The 14013-nt window shown below is 53.5% G+C and overlaps 1 protein-coding gene across 1 annotated transcript; it reads right to left on the bottom strand.

The window, feature by feature from the left end:
- Positions 1 to 3141: 3141 nt before the first annotated feature.
- On the bottom strand, positions 3142 to 13716 carry CIBAR2 (CBY1 interacting BAR domain containing 2). Its single transcript, XM_016197576.2, has 9 exons — positions 13697 to 13716; positions 11673 to 11907; positions 9846 to 9914; positions 9660 to 9761; positions 9546 to 9551; positions 8647 to 8751; positions 5515 to 5628; positions 4097 to 4198; positions 3142 to 3285 (listed from the first exon to the last, which is right to left on the bottom strand). Exons 1-9 carry the CDS (start codon positions 13714 to 13716, stop codon positions 3142 to 3144), a joined length of 897 nt encoding a protein of 298 aa, XP_016053062.2.
- Between the last annotated feature and the right edge of the window lie 297 nt (positions 13717 to 14013).

Below are 14013 nucleotides of genomic sequence, written 5' to 3'. Positions count from 1 at the left end.
TAAAATCAAGCCCTGTGTCTTGAAAGAATGTCCATGTATCACACCTCAGATTGTCAGAAGGTGGAAGCTGAAATAAATTATCTTTGAAGAAAAAAGTCAGTCTGTTTGTCAATTTCGTGTACCCATGAGGACTTTTTAAATGGAATTTGCTATCTTCTCAGTGATAGTGGCTTTTCAAAAGAAAACTTTTTCCTGGGGTCAGGTAGATGTTTTTACCATTTAGGGTGGTCGTTGGGCCTTGTCCAGATGTGTGCCTCGTGGGAAATGCTAAGAGGAGCGTTCCTCTAAATGATGAGGAGCCTGGAAGTGTCCGTTTGGGCTGGGAGGTATGTCTTAGTGAATGGAGTGGCCCCTACCCGGGACTGGATTTCAGCCCAGGGCCTCCAGGATGCCTCAGGCCCCTTCCAGTGGAATCCTAATCCTGCTTTTCCTCTGACAAGAGCTGCTCACCTCTTACATTTGGAGATTTAGGAGTTTGGGGGCCTGTAAATGGAAACTGATTACAGCTCCCACCTAATATAAACAGGATGCCTTTATTGGTCCTTTCCAACGTGGTTTGAGAGATGCATTTTGTGAAATAATTGGGCTTTCTCTTTTTCTAATTACAAGAAGTCAGTAGCCACATTCTAATGCTCTGGCCTAAACAGGTCTGGGAGGTGAAGCTGAGGAGAGTAAGGGCCCGGAGAAAGGTTCTTGGTACCAAAGCCTGAAGCAGCAGCTCCGCTTGAGGGGCCCTGGGGGCGGGTGGCTCCCAGGACAAAGGTGCAGGCAGATTACTCCACACCGTGAGATGGGCTGGGGAATGCTCCCCGGGGGATGGGGGCCAACCTGCATGTCCCCAGCTCTCCCACCCAGCCTTGAGGACCCCACCCCTCTTAATCCAACATGGAAGGACAGCCTGGATGGCAGATGCCCCAGCTTCGACATCCCATCTGATGTTTTCCCCTGGTACTCGGGGGATCCCACCAGCATTAGTAGCTCAGGGCTAGATTCAGAGTAGAGCAGGGGCAGGGCGGTAGGCCCAGGTCCTGCTCCACCTTCCCCATAACCTTCCGCCAAATAGCTGTTTGATCCTCAGTTTCTTCATCTGTAAAGTGGGAAGGAAATCATCACCTCTCCTAGAAGGTTCCTGTGAGAATCAGTGCGGCATGTGCACACGTACTTTGCAGATGGCAGAGCCGTGCCTATCAGTGTCCGACCCATTCCCTCGCCTTCCCCCGGAGGGGTAAACCCAGGGAGGCGTACCCATAGGAAGGGTCCCACCCATTAAGGAGGAAAGAAAGAAAACCAAAGTTTTCAGTTTAAATTTTATAGGGACAAATTTGAAATGTATTATTCAAAATTCACAAACGAAATAGAAATGTAAGCAATTAAGCTTTCCAATGGTGTTTCTTTGCAAGTCGCAGCCTTTCACTGCTGACCTTGCCACAGCTTAAAACCGCACTAACTCCTGGAACACCCCCAGGGAGGCTTTCTCCTCGCGTTCGCCCTGCCTGCTGCGGCCACCGGCTCTCTCCTGCCCCAGCCCCAGAAGTGCTCGGCTCCTCTAAAGAAGCCTCTCACCTCTTCCCGTACTTGGGACAAGGGTCTCTTACTCATGAAGCCATTTTTTAATATCATGAGAAGTGACTGTGGTGCTCTCTTTCCTCCCATATTCAGACATCTCTGCAGGTTGCTTGGGGAGCAATGGGGTGAGTTTGCTCAGTGAGGAGGAGGGAAAAGCAAGGGATGCACAGGGAGGAAGACCATCCAATCCAGCAGCTCAGAGACACCCCGAAAGTCATGCTGCTTCCGGCCCTGCCCACCCCACCTCCTACCCCCAAAAGAAAGAAGTCAGAAGTTTTATTGTCACTTCCCAAGTGGCCCCCATACTTAGGAACAGTTGGTCTCGGGCATGTTGGGGCCAGAGGGGAAGGGGAGAGGCCCCTCTCGCAGTCAACTTACGTTTCATGAGCACCTACTATGTGCCAGGTTCCATCAGGCTGCGGGACCACCAGATGAATAAACGAGGCCATTTTCCTTCAGAAACTATCAGGGGGGTTGGGGCACAGCTGAAGTTTTAAAAAAGTGTGTGTGTGTGTGTGTGTGTGTGTGTGTGTGTGTGTGTTTGCGCACGCGCACACATATATATGCTTATAGTATGAAGTATGAGATAAAATAGTCAAAATGTGACTGTGTAATATATAATACAATCTATGAATACGTAATTTTATAAATTATATAGAAAATATAAAATGCTTTAGTTATTTTTGGAATATCCTTGTGGGTGGAATCAGGGTGGGCTTCCCTGGGGAGGTGCCACAGAGCTGGATTTCAGGTAATAAAAATCACTGTGGCCCTGGCCGGTGTGGCTCAGTTAGTTGGGTATCATCCTCTGCACCAAAAGTTTGCTGGTTTGATTCCCAGTCAGGGTACATGCCCAGCTTGGGGCTCGATTCCCCAGTAGGGGGCGTGCAGGGGCAGATGATCCATGTTTCGCTCTCATCAATGTTTCTCTTTCTAAAAGTCAATTTTTAAAAATGTTTTTAAAAAATCACTATGGTAAGGATGTTAATCCTGCAGTGATCCCATGAAGAAAGTTTTGTGTCCCCCTCTTTGCTGATGAGAAAATCATGTAAACCCCTTCCTTTACCCACATCACCCCTCCACTCCCCTGGACTTCTGTGATGTGTCCCCAGGCCCAAGGTCATCCCTGCACACCATGTTCGCGTTATGGGATGAGTCAACTTACATGTAGAAGTCCGAACTCCCAGAGCCTCAGAATGTGGCCTTAATTGGAAGTAGATTCTTATTTGTAATTAGTTGAGATGAGGTCATACTGGATAGGGCAGCTCCCTGCTCCAGTGGGGCTGGTGTCCTTATAAAAAGAGAGAATTTGGACACCAACACACACAGAGTTTAGACACTCGAGTCCCCAGGTCACAAGTGGGAAATGAGAGGACGAGTCAGGCTGGGATGCACTCCATGTTTATTGAACACCTATTATGCACCAGGCACCATGCTAGGCACATTGATCCCCAGAGCGACCTGGGAGGGGAGTGATATTGTCCCTGTTGTACAGATGAGGAAACTGAAGCTCAGAGGACACATGACTTGCCAAGTATACACAGCAGAGTCCCCCTGACCATCCAGGGTTGGCCTTTAGTTTTCTGACTGTGGAGTTCTTGTCCTGTTGATGGAGTCCCCACCCCATCCCCTGAGGTCCTCCTTCAGGTCCTCCTCAGCAGAGTCGTCCTCACCTGCCTTCTCTTCCTCCCTCTGGCTCTGTATGGTGCTCTGAGCACTCTAAATAATATAATAATAGTAATAATCATCATCATCACAGCAATAGCATCAACGAAAATAATGATGGTGGCAAGCATTGAGCATTTTCTAAACATTTTTTGTAGATTTGTTCACCTAATACCACAACCCTACGAAGGGGGTACTCTTTTAGCTTCATTTTGCAGGTGAGGCATCTAAAGCACAGAGAGGTTGAGACACTTTCCCAAGGTCACTCAGCTTGGGAGCAGTGGGTTTGGATCCAGTGAGCCTGGCTGAGGCCACACCTCCTACACTGCCTTTGAAGAGAATTATTCAGAAAGCCAAGAGACACCCCCTGCCCCGTCCACACACTGTGGGGTGAGATCCCGCCATTGGGTGACTCACCCTACCCTATTGGCATGAGGCGACTTCGAGTCTTTACTTATGCTGCTCGGTTAAATACTCAGAGATTTCCCTGCATAAATATAAATGTGTGTGATCACAGGCCTCGCTGGGCTCGGGATCACTTGAAGTATATGTGCCATGTGACTTTTCCAAAGGCTGACTTCTGAAAGCCACGGAGAAAACCCCTGGAGGGAGGGGGGACGGGAGAGGACCATCCAGAGCCCTGCAAGTGCACGTGACGGCAGGACGCCTCTAGGCGGCGCTCGGGACACGCGGTGGCCGCACCGCTGAGTTCCTTGGCTTATTGATTCCCCCGCCAGCAAGCCCAGGCTGACTGGCCCGCAGCTCCTCCTTCTCGGTGCCTCCTTTCAAACCCATGCTCTCCCGTGGCCTCTCCCCCCGTCACTTTCCTTTGTCACAGTTTAATAGCCCCATCCCCAGTGCTCACCTGGCAGGGGAGAGACGAAGGGACAGCTGCGGAGCGAGTGGTATCCCTGAGCGGCCGAGCGTCGTAATGCCCATAAAGCCTGTGCATCTTGGCTCTAAAATCCTGCCACGGAGAGACTCGGGTGGGTTAGATCCAGTCGGGAAACAGATGGGGTGGGAGTGGGAAGGTGGTGGGACACAGCTAACGCTGCCGGCGCCCCCACTTGCACCGGCCTATCCTGGAAGCCCCTGTTCATTATTCCATGTGATCTACACCAGCCCCCTAAGTGGGCATTACCATCCTGTTTTACAGATGGGGAAACTGAGGCCCATAGAGGCTAGGTAACCCGTCTAGAGTCACACAGGAAAATTAGAGCTCACTCTCACCCCTAAAGGAATATCACAGAGATGGTGGGTGCAGAGAGCCCATCGGATCTGCCTTTAACCTCACACGGTGGTTTTAAAGCTCACCTACCGATTCTCCGACACGCTCCCACTAGGAGCCGGGATATAATTCTCCGCCCCTTGAGTGTGGCCTTAGAGACTCACTTCTGAGAACAGAATGCAGGAGAAGTGACACTAAGTTACTTCTAAGGTTGGGTCACCAAAGGCAGTAGTTTCTTCCTGGCTCTGTCTCGGATGGACACTCACTCCGGGGCCAGCTGCCATGCTGTGAGGAGGCCACGCCACACGGAGAGGCCACGGGCAGGTACTAGGGCCCCAGGACCCAGACGGGGTGGGCCTTGTGTGTGTGCGGCTCCTGCACTTGTCCAGGGCCCTGAGCTCGGAAGGAGCCGCTGTCACTGTCTTGAAATTCATAGTAATTGTTGAACAGAAGGTCTATGTCTTCATTTTGCCCTGAGTCCCACAAATCACGTGGCCCGTCCTGTACCCAGATGACAGCCATCAACTACCAGACGTGAGTGAGGAAGCCTTTGAAAAGGATCCAGCCCCAGCTACTGACTGATCGCAAACTGATGACAGACCCAAGTGAGGACCACCCAGCTGAGCTCACCAACCCCAGAACCACAGAAGGTAATTGCGATAAGTGACTGCTGTTCACACCCCTGGGTGTGGCACCGTGTGGCATAGGTCACTCAGACAGAGATTTTCATCAGCTCAAATGGGGTAACAAGCACCCCATGAACATCTGAACAACAGCAAGCATCACTGGAGAGACTTTTTGTCATTGCTGATTCATTTGCTTGTTTTGAAACACCCAAGCGATGATGGACATGTCGATATTCCAGATAGTGTTTGGAAATTCGCCACCTCTAGGGTTGGCACCCAGGGGCGGATGTTCACAACAGTTCATCAGAGCGAGTCTAAAATTATAAAAACTACAAAATGTTGCCAACAAAATATGCTTCTATCAAGACAGAACCGAAATTGAATTCAGCCCCACGCCACCAGCCAGAACCCGGGGCATCTGTGACCTACCTCCAGGTCCCCCTCCAGGTCATAGTTCTCCAGGGTCTGGAGGGCGCTGGAGTACACCTCCACCGCTTTGGCGTGGAAGACCATCTCAATGGTCACAAAGTCCGAGAAGATCTTCTACGGGGAGGGAAGTGCGGATCACATAAGCAACACTGTCAGGAGGGTCCTGGGGCCACTTCACATGTGGACAAACTGGGGGGTGAGGGGGGATTAGTCATCCTTATGGGAACAGGTCCCAGGTCAATGTTATTTTTCATTTGTTTGAACAGATAATGCATCCCATTCCAAAGCTGCCTCGCACAGGGATTATTCTCAGTGAGGACTTCCTGAGGGGAGTCCTTTCCTCAGCTCTGTCCCCTGGGCTCATCCACTCTGTCTTTGCTTCTCTCACTTGGAGGACAGGTGTTTGCAGGTTGATGGCTACAAACCTTCAGCCTCTGCTACCCATGGGCTGTGAGTGGGTCTTCCGGGAGAGGGAAGGGTGCTGTTGGTAGACACTGCTCCGCTGAGAGGCCCCACAACCTGACTAGTTAGCACGTTAAAATGTAATTAGATGTTGGTTTCTTTTGATCAGATGGTTCAGCTCGGCTCAGAAAGCTCTTATAGGGTTCCTACTGCCTGTTCGGTCCCGGTGGGTGCTCCTACTGTGTGCAGGCTTATCACAAGCTCCTACTGTGTGCCAGGCCTGAGAGGAAACTCTTACTGTGTGTCAGGCCCCAATGGGGGCTCCTACTATGTGCAGGGCTTAGCATAAGCTCTTACTGTGCGCCAGGCCTGAGAGGAGACTTCTACTGTGTGTCAGGCTCAGCACAGGCCCCTATTTTTTATCAGGTCCCAGTAGGGGCTCCTTTGTGTTTGGGCCCTAGCACAAGCTCCTACTGTGTGCAGGGCCTAGCACACACTCCTACTGTACGACAAGCCTGAGAGGAGACTCCTACGGTATGTCAGGCCCCAGCAGGGGCTCCTTTGTGTTTGGGCCCTAGCAGGGCACGGGCTTGGTCCAGGGGAGGAGCCTGCAGTTTGGACACAGACCACTTCAGGTAACGGGAAGCACCTGGGGGAGGTGGGCCAGAGGAAGCCCGCAAGGCAGCCTGGGAGAAGACAGAGGACAGGGTCCCAAGCCTGATGGAAGTACCCGCCTCCTCCCCTCCTGTCCCCGGCCAGCATGCTGGCAACAGCAGCTGCCAATCAAGAGGCGGGGTCAAGCCTCATCCTGCTGGGCCCTGGCATGGGCCCTGGGAAATGACGTCCTCTCCAGCCTCAGTTTATTCATCTGCACTATAGGGACAGGGCGGTCCCGTTCACAGAGCCCTGTGAGAATTCAGTTAGCTCTCAGCCTGTGCTTCCCGCATCAGCACCAGTCCCGCCCAGGAGCTTGTGAGAAATGCCAATTCCCCAGCCCACCCAGCCCCACGGGTGGGGATCCAGGACAGCCTGCGGTTCTGCAGCTTCGGGAGCCTTCTGGGTGACTTCTAACGCACGCTCAGATATGTGAACCGCTGTGGGAAAGCGTTACTTACGTTTTTTTAGAGGGGCTGGAGGGCTCTTTTGGAAACATGATCATTTTATTAGAAGTGTGACCGAAAATCAATATGGTGGTCATCATTATTTCAAGTTCTGGGTTTTTATCTCTTACAATGTGGAGGGCTTTTGTGGGGATGGCTTGGTTAAAGTGTCTCTTATCAACTTGACCCTGGAAGTTTAAAGGCTGCCCAGTTTAAACTGCAGCTCCCGCTGGCCCCTGACCTGGAGACTGAGAATCTTGTGCTCTTGCTGGCGCTCCACGGAGCCCTGCTTTCAGGTCTCAAACAGCATGTGCTTAATAATGGCCAGCTGGTGGTCTTCAGTCCTGCCTGCAACTTAGATGCTCCAGCACTAATTACCACTGTTTACTCACTTGTGCATTTGTTCATTTATTTATTTCCCAAATACTCACTGAGTACTGCTAAGTGCCAGGCCCTGGACCTGGTGCCCAGGACCCAGCAGGTGACAAGACAAGTAGGGGTCTGCCCTGTGGACTTGCGGTGTGGGAGGCAGGCATGGGACAGCGAGTTCTCCACAACCCTCTCCACTCCCTGATGAATAGCAAGCGGCATGGTGGGGGCCTGTGGCGGGGCAGGATGTCAACTCCTTGAGGACAGGGGCCTTGCTTTGCTGGCTATGGTGTTCCCAGCCTCAGGCAAAGCACCTGGCACGTAGTAGGTGTGCATTGAATATTTGTTAGATTAATGAGTAAATTAAAGGTATAACTAACTGCCCCCAGAGGGGACAGAGCAGAGTGTATTAAGAATGGGGCTGGAGTGGTCTGGGGGTCCAGGTGACTTTCCCTGAGAGATGAGAGCCTTCCTGGTAGAGGGTACAGCCTGTGCAAAGGTCCTGTGGTACCAACGGGCTTTGTGCACTTGGGCTTGGAGTGGACTGTCTATGATGAGGCTTGGGGGCTGGACTGGGGCTTCTGGAGCCTTGGGGAGGGTTTAGGCCTTTATCCTTGGAACAAGGGGAGTCACAGGAGTGTGTTAAACCCAGGAGTGACAGATTGGAGCTGCCTTTAATGAAATCCTTGAAGCTGCAGTTTGGAAAATGGACGAGAGGGGGCCATGTGGGTGCAGGGGCCTGTGTGATCAGCTTGTCCTTCAAGACCCCAATGCCCTGAGGCTGTCTTACAGGAGCTGGGCTCTGGGTCCAGGGTTCTGGGTTGCACTGGGGTGGCATCCAGGCGGCAGGAAGGCTCACCTGCACATTTAGAGCTTCACAGAGAGAAAGATGAAGTAGGGCAAGTCCTGAGGGCCTTTGTGAGGAAAGAAGGGGCCTGGGGGGACACACTCTGCCAAGCTCTCCTGGTGGGGAGCTGGGCCCCGGTGTTGAGGGGCAGGGCTGCTGAATGTTGGCTTCAGGGCAGGCCAGCTGTGAACGACAGCTGCCCTGAGCAGCCGTCTCCTACCCCCAAGCAAGGATTAGGCCGGGATTAACTGTGCCCGGAGCTGAGTGGGCACAAGCTCTCTCTCTCTCACACACACACACACACACACACTCTCTCTCTCTCTCTCTCTGTCTCTCTCACTCTCACACGGGCGCGCGCACACACAAATGCACACATGCACAGCAGAACTCCCAACATGGGCAGACCACCCCTACCTGCAGGTCCTTCAGCTTCTGCTTCTGGAAGGCGTCAACTGTCTCCTCCAGCTGGTGGGTGGTGCGGCTGGTGGCCACCGAGGCCTTCTGCACGCTGGTCTCTGCCTGCCGCAGAGGTAGACAGTTTCAGGGTGGTTCCATTCTGCATCTTTCGCCATCTCCTTGCCCTGCTCTGGGCCAGCTCTTCTGCCTCATGGGGTCTCTTGCCCATTTGACCCTCGAAGAAATGGCCGAGTAGGACCATAGCTAAAGGGGCAGGTGCTGCTTAGACAGATTTGCTTGCTACCTGTGTGATCTCATGCAAGTCACTTAACCTCTCTGAGCCTCAATTCCGTGCCTGTAAACAGGAGACAGTGATAAGACCTACTTGGTAGGGTTGTTGTAAGAATTAAACAGTGGGCACCTGCTGAGCTGTTATTTTAACAGGTGCTCCACATCAGGCAATAATTAATTCCTGCGTGTGGAACATTCTTAAGTTAATTAACTAATTCCCTGGTTCCTTTGATTGGCATCTGTATGCCCCGACTTTACCCAGGCACACAAAGAACCTGGATTTTAGGGTGAGGCGTCCCTAGCTGAGTTTTGGGTTTGCCCCGTTAGCTCCCTTATGACCTTGGGCAAGTCACCTGTCTTAGCCTGGGTTTCGCATCTAGAAGTGCCTGCCCGGAGTGACTGTTAAATAGGTAACCTGAGAAGGGGAGTGATTGCTGACCTCCTGATAGTGTCAATGATGGGACAGAACCCGGGGCTCCTGGCCCCCAGCTCCCCCTCCCCCCTGACTTTCCTCTCCTGAGCCCCGCACACACCCGCCCAGGTAAAAGCTCACCTCACTGTTTTGCGAGGTCTTTCATTACCTGCGTGCGATTCTACCTTCCCCAGACAGACACTGTGACCCTCACCTGGGACTGAGAGGTGTTGTTAAGGAGCCAGGGTAACCAGGAGCCCCCGCCAGAGGGCGCCCGTGACAACAGTCACCCTGGCCCCGCGGCCAGGCCCACTCCCGGGAAGGATACGATCATCTGCCTATCCCAAGGCGACTTCTGCCTCAGTTTCTCCAGCCTTTCCAGTTGTTTGATCTCATTATCCCGGACGTGTTTGCATTTCTTGATCTCGGCCTAAAGACGGAGAGCTGTTTCCTGGGGCTCTAGCAGGCCCAGCCCCAGACACGGCCCACCTCGCAGTGCGGAGCCTTCACTCACCCGCGTCTGCTTTATCTGAGACCCATAGAGCTTCAGGGGGTTAACCACCTTGACCTCCAGCCTCTCGACCTGGGGGAGCACAGACATGCAGAGGATCAGAGTGGACGGCGCCAGGGAGATGCCGGCATTTATAGCACCGTCAGCACACAGAGCTGCAAGGCGGGGCCTGTGGGGGGCAGGGGAGCACCGGATGCCCTCCCTCACCCTGGGGTTGGGAGCACCAGCCTGGGCTCAGGGCTCTGCCTCCCAAGGGCTTGGGCAATACATTTCATCTTGCTGAGCCTCGTCTCCTTGCCTGTAAAATGGGTACAATGATGTATCCACCCAGGAATGGGTACAGGCATAGGACCTGTCACTATTTTGGTTCTCCAAACTGCCTGAGGATCTCACCTGGGAGACTACATAAACCTGCCTGGAACACGGAATAGCCTGGGATTCAGAGCTGACCGTGCGTGTAGCCCCCAAGAACACAGCAGGGGCGGCAAGGGGGATGCCTCACACCCCTGAGCCAGTGCCTATGTGCCACCCCTAATACTAGACACTTTAATAAACAATATCGGTACTCATAATAACAATCACGAGTAAAACTAATGTCAAGTGCTTACTCTGTGCCCAGCATCATTCAGAATCAAGAAGTGTCACCCTAAAGCAGGCCTGGGGCGCCCCTCAAGGGTTCCTGAGAACCCAGAATGCCGGCCACCACCCCAGAGATTCTGACAGCAGGTCCAGTGCCCAGCCTGAGAATCTGCATTTCTAACAAGCTCCTAGGGGAGGCCGATGCCTTGAGGATGGGCTCCCTGCAAACCTGGCTCACCAGATGGGCCAGGGGAGCTGCACATCCCACCGAGCCCTTGTAAGAATAAACACTAATCTAAAAAAAACTTTCCCCAGTGCCAAAGGGAAAGGGACTGTTCCTTCCTGTTCCTTAAAGCATTTCTTTTAGAAAACTTGCCACTGGGAATCCATTCTCTATCCCTTTGAGACGTATCTAAACCTTTTTCAAAGCTAAAGAAGCCTCTTGCGGGTTTTACAACCCAGGACCGGCAGACATGTCTTTGAAATGTCAACATCCAGGAAGACAGTGTCTCAGGAGTTTCCCCCTGGTGACCCGGCTCCAAGCTGTAACCACCTGCTTGTCACAGAAACATGAGAAGTTTCACTTCTCCATTGGATGAAAACCATTAGCTAGCGCAGGTGGTCACCCAGTCACCAGATGGACTTAGAAAATCCTGTGTGACAAAGGTGCTGAGTCCCCTTACCTGAGGACAAGGTATCCCTGCCTGGAGAACCCAGGGACGTGCCTGTGGGGGTTCTTGCTGCCTGGCTGGCTGCCTGGCTGCACAGGGGCTGAGGTCTCTGTCTGTCTTTGGCATCACTAATTGGATCTCCTGCGATGCGCACGAGTCTGGTTTAATGCTCATTTAGTAGAAAAGCTGTTTTTTCTTTTCTGTAATCACGGAGAGGAGTTTTCTGAGCAGGCAGGAGATTTTTATTTTTCATTGTTTTCTTAATACGCTGCAGTCTCCTTGGCCTCAGCCCCCAGGAGGTCTGTCCCTTCTCCAGGCCCTCTGGGCCCTGGGAATGTGCCTCCTGCCTGGGACGCAGGGAGCCCACAGAGGCAGTGCCCAGGATGCCTTCCTGGGGCTTCTTGCCTTGTCCACGGCTCATCCAACTCCAAAAAGCCTCCTGCCCCCAGTCCTATAAACGGAGGTGTGACCCCACACACGCCCAGGGAGGGGATGTCCATTGGCCGTGGCCCCTGAAGGGCTGCCCGACCCTCTGACCCCGCCCTGGCAATGGGCCCGCGTCCTCTGCAGCCGGGCTCACCTGGGCCTGCCGGTAATCCTGCACTTTGGCCAGGTCCTCGGCAAAGTTCCTCACGGTGGCCCGCATCTCGGGGGTCTCGGTGTTGGCGAAGTCGATGAGCTGCTTGACCAGCTGGTCGGCCTTGTCCCGCAGCCGGGCCGTCTTGCGGGTGTAGGCCGCCAGCAGAGAGCAGAGCTGGCCGAAGTACTTCTCGGCGGTGGTCACCGTGTCCTCCATCACCCTCACCTGGCTGTCCCTGGGGAGGCGGGGCCTGAGGGGGCATCTGGGCAGCGACACAGGCTCACCCACCCATCACCTTCCTTCTAGGTGGCAAGCGCCGGGGCAGGCGTCTGGTCCCTGGGACAACGCTCAAGGTCGGGTGTCAGCCCATGAGACAGATGCGGGAGACCGGCTGGGTCGCAGAGCTGGCTGGTGGCCAGGCGGGAATGCAACCCTTTATTTTTTGGTCTCCCTGGCAGTTATGCTTTATTTCCTGGCTGCCCCGGTCTCCTCCTTCTGAAGTTCCCTCTTTCCTATCTTCTCCCCAAGCCGTTGAAATTCTCCTCCTTCCCTGAACCCTGAAGCTTTATTTTTGTTCCTTAATTCATGAGCTTCCTGGGAGACCGGTTTTAGGTTTACAGAAAAACTGAGTGCAAAGTACAGCGAGTTCGCTCCCCCTGAGCTCACACACTCGTTGTTAGTAACATCTTGTTACTGGGGGACATTGGTTACAAAAGATGAGCCAACAGTGATGCATTATTAACTACAAGCCATAGTTTACATTAGGGTTCGTGTTTACATGGCGTTGTCCATTCTGTGCGTTTTGACAAATGCACGCTGCCTGTATCCACCGTCACGGGGTCATCGGGAGCAGTCTCCCGGCGCCATCCACTCCCCCCTCCCTCCCCCAGCCCTGGAGCTTTAGTTTGCCCGCCTGGCATGTCACCGATCACTTCTGCCCTGCTTGGTTTCTCTCGCCCTCCAGTCTTCACGCTGCTGGCCTGGTGCCTGTTCCCAGCAGGTGTCAGTGAGGGTGGGGAATGAAGGAAGGACCCGCCGAATTCAGCCTCCCCTAAACATCCTTGGCACTCACCTCCCTCCTGGGCCTCTACCCCAGCTCTGAGCCCCTGTCCCCAGGCTTTGCTGCCTCTCTCCAGTTGACCAAAGTTCCCTGTGCAACCCTCCAATCACATCCCTAAAGCTGGAAACTGGGAGGAGAGTCCTTGGCCTCCTTCTAACAAATCCTAAGTCGTGCACCACTTCACAGTTTGCAAAACACTCTGTGTGCGTTACCCATATGCAAGACACTATTACTGTCACCATTTTTTTAAAAAAGAGTAAACTGAGGCTCAGAGAGGTGAAGTGTGTTGCTCAAGGTCACACAGCTGCCTGCAGTATTAGCTTCTGCAGGTGGAGTCCTTGGACCTACCCCCCCTCAGAATCACAAGTTAACTTAATCACAAGTTAAGTATGCAGTTCCCCAGGCCCCCAGCCCAGATTTATGAACCAGAATCCTTGCGAGGGAGGCCCAGGGGCTGCATTTTTTAAAAAGTACATAAGTGATTCAGAGACACCCTCAAGCTTGAGACCATCAGAGGAACCAGGCAGGGAAACAACAGGGTAAAGGGCTGGCGAGTTGTGAGAGAGCAGTGATAGAATCAGGCCAGAGAGAGTGGGGTTGGGACAATTCCACAGAAGGGGTGATGCCTGGTGGGGCTTTGAGGCATGAAGAGGGGTTTTCCAGGTGGAGGTGAGCGAGGGAAGTTGGGAATGGACCCTGTGAATTTGGCTACTCCAGAGCTGTGGGCAGTAATGCTGGAGAAGCTGACAGAGGCCATATTCTAGAAGTCTTCTCTGGACCTTGAGGTGGGCGGGTGTGGAAGAAAGCTCACTCTCATCATTCCCCACCTCCCCAACTCTATCCCCATCGAGCAATCCCAGCTGCCCCACCTGTCTTGGTGCATCGGGCCCTGAAAACCCAGCCTACCCCTCCTTACCTCCCAGCCAGGGACAGCACCAGCGCCAGCACCAGCACAGCCACTTACCCGAAGAAAACAATGTTCATTGTGCCCAGAGGCACCAGCGTCTTGGTCTTGAGGAAATAGGACAGGGCCTCAGGGGTCCTGCTGGCCCGTGAGAAACAGGGCGGGCTGGGCACAGCTGCGTGGTCCTGGCTCAAGGGACGCGGCCACCTGGTTGCCGAGCAACGTGGCCACTCACAGCTGCCCTGGGAGGAGACTCTGCTGGTTGCCTGGCAACCCCTCCCCAGGCCAGCCTCTCCCAGTGGGTTAGGAGGGCCTGCCCAGCCTTGCACTGACTCAGGGAGCCCCAGAGAGGCCCACACTGTCCCCTTGAAGGCAGA

The sequence above is a fragment of the Miniopterus natalensis genome, chromosome 18 (genome assembly GCF_054644295.1).
Source record: "Miniopterus natalensis isolate mMinNat1 chromosome 18, mMinNat1.hap1, whole genome shotgun sequence".
In the NCBI taxonomy this organism is placed as follows: Eukaryota; Metazoa; Chordata; class Mammalia; order Chiroptera; family Miniopteridae; genus Miniopterus; species Miniopterus natalensis.
This window is presented reverse-complemented; position numbering and strand designations above follow the sequence as displayed.

Excerpts from the sequence above, each read along its gene's own strand:
- CIBAR2 (XM_016197576.2), bottom strand. The coding sequence starts at position 13,716 with ATGAACATTGTTTTCTTCGG. Across the intron at positions 9,762-9,845 it reads CTCAGATAAAGCAGACGCGG|GCCGAGATCAAGAAATGCAA; the intron begins GTGAGTGAAGGC and ends CTCCGTCTTTAG. Across the intron at positions 4,199-5,514 it reads ACCTGGAGGGGGACCTGGAG|GATTTTAGAGCCAAGATGCA; the intron begins GTAGGTCACAGA and ends TCTCCGTGGCAG.